Below are 9,771 nucleotides of genomic sequence, written 5' to 3' on the forward strand. Positions count from 1 at the left end.
TTGGTGATTTGAAAAGAAGGTGATTTGATAGCTAGATTAAGCAGAAAGGAGCATTAGCCTAGTTTCAAGATAGTGTAGTTGGAAGTTGGCTTCTTTCAAGTGCATCAAGATAATGCTTTAATTACAAATTCTTGTAACATGTGCAACCATATAGCAGATAACAGACAGTAATAATGTCCACTGCTGGAGGATGATTGCAGTGTTATTTTCCTCTCAGTAGTTTCAGAGTATCCATGCAGCAGAGTCATAAGTATTTATCTTTAAGAGCAACTGCACCACAGTACACATTGGAATTTGCTGTCCTCGAGTTGTGCACCAGTAGTTCTAGTGTTTGAAGCACTTTTGTTTCATAAATCAAAGAATTGTTTAATGGGGGAAATCACAGAATTGCAGGGGCTGGAAGGGACCTCAAGAGATAGAGCCCAACCCGCCCTGCTAAAGCAGATACCCTACAGTAGGTCACAGAGGTAGGTGTCCAGACAGGTCTTCAATACCTTCGTGGAAGAAGACTCCTCAACCCCTCTGGACAACCTGTTCTAATGTTCTTACGGAGAAGTTCTTCCACATATTTGTGTGCAACTTCTCCTTTTCCTATCACCACTGAGAAGAGCCTAACCTCACCCATTTGCCTCTCATCTGCCTTTAGATATAAACATTTATCAGATCCCCCTTCAGCTGTCTTTTCCTCAGGCTGAACAGACCTCCCTCAACAGACCTTGAGGAAAGGTTACTCAGCCTTTCCTCAAATAGGAAATGCTCCAGGTCCTTTACCATCTTTGTGGCTCTCTGCTGGACTCATTTCAGGAGATCCCTGTCTTTTTTGAGCTGGGGTGCCCAGCACATAGTACTGTTAAATGTGGAAAATTATGTTAAACATATCTAAGTGTGCCTGACTTGGAGGAAGGAGTAAGGCTGAAAATGGGCTTGAGACAGCATAAAACCTGTTAGTTCTTGCAGTTTTACAAAGTTGATGACGCCCTGCTTTGAATGACAAGGTTTCTTGTTGCAAGTTCCCAATGTTAAGTTTCTAGCATAAAGTGGGTTGGTGGGTAGAGGAAGACTACTGAAGAAGCTCTGAAGTTAAGCTTTATTTTCTCTTCTTTAAATGCCCAAATGGACATTCAATGTCTTCTATATTTTAATAGAACCAAAGCCAGTATATGCACAAGGAGGTCAGCCAGATGTGGATTTACCAGTCAGTCCGTCTGATGGTCCTTTACCCAATTCAACCCATGAAGATGGAATGCTTCGGTAATGTAACCCTAAATTCTATTTGAGTCTTATTGCCTAGGCCTTTAGCAAGACAATTTTTCTTCCAAGTTAATGAATAACATTTATAAATGGCCTGGCGTGAGGTCCAGCACGCTGTTTGGATGCCTCTGTTCAAAAATAGTGGAATGAGAATTGCAGAAAAATCTTCTACTTTTGTAATTATTGGAGGCCAATTAGAATAATCACAGAAATGTGCAGTCATGGTATGCAAATGAGTCTAATTCAACTGAATCTCCTTCATGGACATCAGTGTACATGAGAGTAGATTCTATTTCAGGTAAGTTCATCTTCCTTGAAGAACCAGAACAAATCTCTGTACTAGCACAGTTCTTCCAAAGGGACAAAAGCTTTGGGAAGAGAGTGTCAAAATGCCTCACTTAAAACTCTATATTAATGTAAGCTAAACTTTGCTATACTAGTAAAGTAAGTTGTTGGCTTTTTTGTTATTTCTAAGTGCTGCAGATGAGTCTGTGTCATGGTATAGTTGATAAGCAATTGATGGTAGTCAGTATAATATCCTCTAGTTGAAGCAGCAGGCAAATTTTTGCATGTCAGCAGTCTCAATTACTCAAACACTTTATATATATATAATACACACACATGTACACACATATACACAATTCTAAGTGGAATATATTCTTAATCTCTAGGCCAAGCATGAAACTGGTAAAATTCAGAAAAGGAGATAGTGTGGGCCTGCGGCTCGCTGGTGGCAATGATGTTGGCATATTTGTAGCTGGTGTTCTGGAGGACAGCCCTGCGGCAAAAGAAGGATTAGAGGAAGGAGACCAAATTCTCAGGGTATGTTGAATATAATAACATGAGTGTTCTATCGTACTAAGTGGATTTTATTTCTTTAGTGAATGTTTATTAGATGACTTGGCAGCAGAATTTCCTTTTACTGTTGCTGGGAAAGTTTCTAAGTCTCACGTTCAATCTCTGAGACTAAACTCGGTTCAAAGAAAATGCCTCTAATTGTTGGGACCCACTAGATCCTCAAGTAGGCTTCTGTGTATTACAGTTAATATTACTGATGTTTATAGATGCTCTATAGTATTGATCTAAAGAAGTGAAAATGAGCAGCTGTCTCGTGTTCCAGAGGTTATCAAACAGGTTCTCAAACAGTAGTATTTCTTAGAGCTGTGTCTTCTTGAGATCCATGTCCTTGGTTTGCATATATATTAAGCTGAGTAAACAACCTCAGCAATAAACTAATTCAGTTTACCTGTTATGTAGCTGCGTGTCTATTAAATGATGTATGCTAAATCAAACTGATTACTTCATTGATGCTAGGTTAATAACGTAGACTTCACAAATATCATCAGAGAAGAAGCTGTCCTTTTTTTGCTTGATCTCCCTAAAGGCGAAGAAGTAACCATTTTGGCACAGAAGAAGAAAGATGGTAAGTATATCAGAGACAGTGTGGTGGATGATTGGAATCGGATTAAAAAAAAAAAGTTAAGAAAAGGCAAATTGGCTAGCAGGAGATTAGCATCTTACATAGGCTATTAAAAGTTCTTTTGGCTTTGGAATAGTTTATTTTACTGCTTCAAATGGACTAAAGGTTGATATGGTAGTAATTTTTTTTCTTAAATAAGGATAAAAACCAACAAGGAAACAAAACAAAAACCCCAAAAGCAAACTACAACAGGTTTGTTGTTGTTGTTGTTGTTGTTTTTAAAACCAGCATTTAATGAAATTGTTGGCAATAAATGTTGGGGGGGGGAGGGAGGAGGGCAGGAGAGAATCAGTTTTATGATATTCTGTTGAAAATGGGTACTTACCAGTTTCTTTCCCAGTGAGATTCTTTCCTTCCAGGGGAAGTGGATTCAGTTTATACTGAATTCAGTTATAGTATGTCAAATCTCTCAGCAGAAGTTGAATTTACGTTTGTAGAGTTCTTTGTAATAGTTCTATAGCTTAAAACAGAAGCTCTGGGTCATTAAGGTTTTCTTAAGTAATATTTAAAACAAGGAGAATTAAGAGAAGATGAAACACTGCTTTAAGTCCTTTTTGCAAGCACTGCAAATCACTGGGACAAGTATAACAGCAATTTTTTCTTTTTTTAGTTTATCGTCGCATTGTTGAGTCTGATGTAGGGGATTCTTTCTATATCAGAACTCATTTTGAGTATGAAAAGGAATCTCCTTATGGACTGAGCTTCAACAAAGGTGAAGTGTTTCGAGTTGTGGACACTCTATATAATGGCAAACTGGGTTCATGGCTGGCGATTCGAATTGGCAAGAATCATAAGGAGGTTGAAAGAGGTATCATACCTAACAAAAACAGGTACGATTTTACAGTATTTATACTGCTGTTTCAAAGCTACAGTTTTTAATTATGCATCTGTATAACTTGCTGGACATCAGTCTGTAGAACTTGTTCATTGGTTGGGAAAAAGTGCCTGTTAAAACAGAAAACAAATTGATGTTGGATAGTTAGTCCATGATTTTATTTCAACTTTTGCACATCCACAGGAAAAAGAAACAGCTGTAACATCAAACTTACTTTTGAATGCAAGACTCAAAGCTAGATAAAGCTCTAGAAATCTGATGTTGACCTGTGTTTTTCATTCTTAAGTTTTCTAAGACAGAAGCAAGGAAAACTTGATTCAGCAGATAGTAGGCAAGCATCAGAAGCTGGCTTCTTTTATAACTTGTTGGGTTTTGCTGTTGTCTTAGAGCTGAACAACTAGCTAGTGTGCAGTACACGCTTCCAAAGACAGCAGGAGGAGATCGAGCGGATTTCTGGAGATTCCGAGGTTTGCGTAGCTCAAAAAGAAATCTCCGAAAAAGTAGAGAAGATCTTTCTGCTCAGCCTGTTCAGACAAAGTTCCCTGCCTATGAAAGAGTTGTTCTTCGGGAAGGTATGGTTTTATTCTTAAATATTTACTGTAGCAGGCTAGCAAGTTGTGGAGTTTGCTTTGTATTCCTCTGTGTATTTCGAAGTATGTTGCATTTGTTTTAAGCGATCTGTTTTTTTTCCTTCCTAATCTAGCTGGGTTTCTCAGACCTGTGACCATTTTTGGTCCAATAGCTGATGTTGCAAGGGAGAAACTAGCCAGAGAAGAACCAGATATCTTTCAAATTGCAAGTAAGTGTGAGAGAGTGTTTTCATGCAGCTATGAAATTGCCAGATTTCTTTTGCTAGTTTGTTCCTCTGTTGTTAAACACATTAATAACTGAAGTAATAAAATGTTAACAGTATTAAGTAACAGATGTTATATAAAGCTTTCTCACTGGTTAATTGATGATGATTCTCTGTAGGCAAAAGTAATGTTTGTTCTATTTGTGGCCTTCTCAAATTAAATTTTAATTCAGTACATTATTTAACTCCTAAGTGCTTCTGTAAAGGTGTTGGGATTTTTGTGGCCCAATGGGTGGGTAGCTGTTTCTTGTATTTTAAAGCTAGAGGAGTGTTCTCAACCTGAATTTATGCTGAGTGATAAAATAGTTCAGTCTGTTTTAGTATGGAAATGCAGAGTATGTTGTAGACTTACAAGAGATTTTTACTGTGTCCTCTCTACCAGAAAGTGAACCAAGAGATGCTGGTACTGACCAACGTAGTTCTGGCATTATTCGTCTTCATACGATAAAACAGATAATTGATAGAGTAAGTCTTTTTACTGCCACTGTATGTCTAAGCCAAGAGGAAAACTGGTTCATTAAATAAAATGTTGATGTTTTAAAGATACAAGTACAACCAAAGCTTTCTCATCTTCTGTTGATTAACGTGAAAAATAAATTCCATCTTCATAACTGCAATCTAAAAGGCGTTCTAGGCTTTATTCCAAGAGTGTTGTTCCCTCTCCTTCGCAGCTGTTCTAAGTTTCATCCTGTTTTGCTTACAGCCACAGCATGTCCCCTACCCCTCCTGATTATAAATAAATAATCTCACAATTTTCTGCAGAAGGTAGAGGGAAGAGTCTTTCATTCTCGCTTCCTTAATATCATGAGAATCTTAGCACATAATTTGAGGCTGCACTTCTCCCCTATTAGTTTATAACTTAAAAACCAGCTGTAAACCTTTCTGATTGCTAAACAGGAACTGTTTCAGCAGCAGAGTGGGGTTACTGTGTTCTGTGTACTTGATATGAATCTTGCAGTGGTTGAAAACTGTTGAAGTTCTTGGATGCAGAGATTTTTTTTGAAGGGGAAAGTGGGTGGTGGTCTTATGTTCGACTCCCTCCTTTTTTCTTAGTCAGAAATCTTTGCATATTTTTTAGTTCAGTGCTTTTTTGTAGATTCTGCTTATTTCAGGGAGGTAAGGTTTTTTCGTAGGGAGCTGAGTATTAAAAATATAAATTGAAATAATTGTAGAACTAACTGCATAACTGAAAGGTGTGCCCGTGCAGCCTGGTACTTGAGGTGGTTATTCAAACAGAAAATAATTTAAGTTAGTCCTTTGTATTAATAAACTCTGTAAAAGTAATACAAAATAAACTTGTAGAAAAGAAATCTTACTGAGTGCTTCACTTCCTTCTCTCTGCTCTTTATCATAACAGGACAAACACGCTTTATTAGATGTCACTCCTAATGCAGTGGACCGTCTGAATTATGCACAGTGGTATCCTATTGTAGTGTTTCTGAACCCTGATTCTAAGCAGGGTGTGAAGACTATGAGAATGAGGCTGTGCCCAGAATCACGAAAAAGTGCCAGGAAGCTGTACGAAAGAGCTCACAAGCTACGCAAAAATAATCATCATCTCTTTACAAGTAAGCAATTAAAAAGCAATACTAATTAATCAATGACAATTTAGAGAGAAGTGTGGTGAGTAACTTGTTCCCAGACTTCAGCAGGATTTTTTTTTACATAGTAGTACAAAAATTGCTACCTACACCTTGCTCTTAATGCTGGGTGACTGGATGTCATTTTTTCTTGAAATTAAGCCAATTTTGAGAATTACAGTACGCAGTGATTAATAACTTATTAATGCACTAGCATTGCAATTAATAGTGGACATAATTGTACTTTATATGTTTAGTTTGCATATTCATGATTTTTCATCTGTTTCTTTTTCCTCTGGCTTTTTTCTCTTGCTTCTCTTCCTTTAGAAGAGTACAGATGCATCTCTTAGCTTGTTTTCCATTAGCTGTTTATCAGGCTCTCCTTTTCTTCCATGGCATTTTTTCCTTCTCTTACTATGACCTGATGCCTATCTTCTGGTTGCTTGCCTTATTCTTCTATCCTAGTTCACACAGGCTTGCTTATGACTCCAAGAGTGGGAAGCTGACAGAACAAATGTGCGTGCTTCTACAAATACAGTCAAGTAGTTGTGAACTTGTTGAGGCTTCCCTATTCAAATACAAACAGTTCCTTGGTGTGTGAATTGTTTATGCCCATAACTGAACAAATGTGAAGTTATTTGAAACATCAAAATGATATTACAAAAGAAATCTGGTGGCATGGCAAGATGACCATCAGTTATAATCAGGCATGAAATAAATAGGAGGAGGACATAAAAAAAAAAAAAAACAAACACAAAACTTCTTAGTCTGACTAAACTAAAGCTTTGCTTTACTTTTAACTCTTTGCACATCAGGCTTTAGGGTTGCTTTGAATATTGATATTTAATTTACTACTTAAAACTTTGATTTTAGTACTGGTGGTAAAGATTATTCTCAAAAATCTACAGGATTTGAAAGTCAAACTAACTTGCTGTACTTCTAGCTACCATTAACTTGAATTCCATGAACGAAGGATGGTATGGAGCTCTAAAAGAAGCAATTCAGCAACAACAGAATCAACTGGTGTGGGTTTCTGAAGGAAAGGTAAGAAATAATTGTATGGTTAGTTGAGAGATGAAGCGATGTAACTATCAGTTTATTAAGTTACTGATGTTGCAGTTGTAAGTATATGCTTCTGGAATGGAATCTGTTTTCCTTTTTTCCTCATTATGATTTTAATGATCATTTGAAGATGTAAAATAGTAATGCTTCGTGACTGTATGAACTACTTTAAACTGATTTGTTGTTGTTTTAGTGCAGTTGCTCTGTTAATGAGGGCTGTGTGCTTGTCCTTGTGCATGTAGCAGCGCAGTAACAGTGAGAGCATTTGCCTGTTGACACCTTTTGCTGAAGGATATATTATTGCTTTGCATGAAAAAGCAGCCAGTACTCACAGAAGCTTCAAACATCAGTATGCTCTGCTGCATCTGTACTAGAGGCTGGGATTATCCTTGGAATTACTGGGTTTTTTTTTTATATTAAAAGCAAGCAATATTTTCATTCTTTCTGATTTTTTGCCTTCTCTCAATTTTGAGAACACAAATACAAAATATAAAAGTTAGAATCCTTTTCCCCACTACAACTCCAGTTGTCTTCTGAAGCAATGTGTTTTACTATGTACGTTAGATGCATTCTATTGAGGAACTAATTTCAAGAGGAGTACCAACTTCAAGTAAGCCAACAGTGAATGTATTATCATTACACTTTTCTTAATATTTGGGCTGTTTAATTTTGCTCGCACAGAACTCATTTCACGTTAGATCAACCTCTAAGCTAGTGATTCCAGTATGAAGACAGTGCTTTAACTATAGCTTTTCATGTCCAACAGTGTAATTTCAGTGGATGCTATGTACTGTCCCATTCCTTGCAGTGGCAGCCATCTACCTTAGTACACTGATATAAAGAGCTAGACTGCAGAAAAGGTTCTGAGATATAAGATTAACATTTCCAATTGAAACCTGATTTCTCCTCCCCTGTGATATTCAGAATTGTAGAATTCTAACTGCTGCTGTGCTGCTGGATTTTGAGCACTACTAACATCTAAAAATACTGGACTTTCTGTTGTAGATCAGAGCAAAATAGATGTTACGTTACATGTTACATTACATTTAGTCACTTCTTCACTACAAATATGTATTAGCTGTACATTTCAAGAAGAAAAGCATACTTTGAAAGATATTTCAGTAAGTATGTACTCTTTTGTTTGATGCAGGCAGATGGTGCTACAAGTGATGACCTTGATTTACATGATGACCGCCTTTCTTACCTCTCGGCTCCCGGTAGTGAATATTCGATGTACAGTACAGACAGCAGGCATACATCTGACTATGAAGACACAGATACAGAAGGTGGTGCTTATACTGATCAAGAGCTGGATGAGACTCTGAACGATGAGGTTGGAACTCCTCCTGAATCTGCTATTACACGTTCTTCTGAACCCGTTAGAGAGGATTCTTCTGGAATGCATCACGAAACTCAAACTTACACTAGTTATGCATCTCAAGCTCAGCCACAGCCAAATCTTAGAATAGATTCTTCAGGATTTAAAACAACTGCTTCTCAGCCGGTAAGGAAATATTTTACAAACTGACCACTGTGCATTTAGTTCAAGTAGCAATTTCTCTTGAACAAGAAATCTATCTTTGTAGTTTACTTACAAGTGTTACATGCATACAAGAAAATTGTGAAAAGCAGTAATGTGTTGCAGTGAGTTGAAGAATCAGCTTGCACTACCCATGTTAGTGTTAGATAGGAGGATTAAAGTACCACTCTACTTTGATTAATGTTTTTATTTTTTTTTCTACGTTTTCAATATAATTTCTGAAGTGGTAGTGCATGATACTTTCTGTACATTTCATTCTGCATGTAGCTGAGTTGATCAAAGCATCAATTTTAAGTTACTTTATATAAATCAAAAAGTCATACAATGATTCGATAGCGGTGTATTTAAAATATTTTAAACACTTCACAGAAAGCAGAAGCATCACCTGCAGTCCCTTACCTTTCCCCGTCGCCTGAATCAAACCCTGCAACCTCATCAACCTCTGCAGTAAATGCTAATGTAAACCTAACTAATGTCAGACTAGAGGAGCCTACTGCTGCTCCTTACAACTCTTATCAACCACAAGCGGGCCCCTTAAGAACATCAAGTACTGAGGGAGCTCATGTAGTGCTAAGAGATCAAGAGCCATCATCCTTACCGCCGCATATAGATCCAGCAAAGGTACCTGTGCTGCACTGTTGCGCTGATTTCCTGCTATACATCAAGCTAGCACATGATTATATTTTTCTTTTTCCATTATTTGGAGAATTCTTCTGGGTTTTTTTTTTTTTTTCCCTCTAGGAGATCATGCAGGTTATAAAACACAGTGCATCTAAATTGCTGAGCATCACCTAACATTTTGTGTGCATGGCTTCAAACTATATACTTTCCACTTATCAAAAAGATGACATTTTATATAAAGGCTGCATTCTGTATTTTGATTTTATTTTACATGTGACCTTTTCAGCTTGTCAGTGCTCTGCTATTTGTTAATGAAAAATCTATTCTTTCATTTTGTTGATGAAAAGTCTCTTCTTTCTCTAAAATGACAGAAGACTTTTTTATACATTTACCTGTTGATTGTGAAGATAAATCTGATTTATTTGGTAATTTTAAATGCTTTCCCTGAATGTTTGAAATAAATTTACTACAAATCTCTTTACTTTCCAAACAAACCTGTCTCACCCTCCTCCACATTTAAAAAAAAAAAAAAAAAAAAAAAAAAAAAAA

General features: G+C 36.9%; 1 protein-coding gene across 5 annotated transcripts in view; it reads left to right on the plus strand.

The window, feature by feature from the left end:
* The window catches only part of TJP1 (tight junction protein 1), a 71,132-nt gene that overhangs the window by 45,121 nt on the left and 16,240 nt on the right, over window positions 1-9,771 (plus strand). For 3 of the 5 annotated variants that reach the window (XM_042823990.1, XM_042823991.1, XM_042823993.1), the window contains exons 10-20: window positions 1,146-1,251; window positions 1,923-2,073; window positions 2,566-2,674; window positions 3,342-3,561; window positions 3,954-4,138; window positions 4,270-4,365; window positions 4,802-4,884; window positions 5,777-5,987; window positions 6,943-7,043; window positions 8,212-8,565; window positions 8,971-9,222. In XM_042823990.1, the coding sequence (XP_042679924.1) occupies window positions 1,146-1,251; window positions 1,923-2,073; window positions 2,566-2,674; window positions 3,342-3,561; window positions 3,954-4,138; window positions 4,270-4,365; window positions 4,802-4,884; window positions 5,777-5,987; window positions 6,943-7,043; window positions 8,212-8,565; window positions 8,971-9,222 (1,868 nt within the window). The remainder of the gene's footprint in view (window positions 1-1,145; window positions 1,252-1,922; window positions 2,074-2,565; window positions 2,675-3,341; window positions 3,562-3,953; window positions 4,139-4,269; window positions 4,366-4,801; window positions 4,885-5,776; window positions 5,988-6,942; window positions 7,044-8,211; window positions 8,566-8,970; window positions 9,223-9,771) is intronic. The other 2 variants (XM_042823994.1, XM_042823995.1) reach the window with 1 other exon arrangement.

This window comes from Centrocercus urophasianus, unplaced genomic scaffold, assembly GCF_019232065.1.
Source record: "Centrocercus urophasianus isolate 14NV4802_14NV808 unplaced genomic scaffold, USGS_Curo_1.0 seq_23, whole genome shotgun sequence".
Lineage (NCBI taxonomy): Eukaryota > Metazoa > Chordata > Aves > Galliformes > Phasianidae > Centrocercus > Centrocercus urophasianus.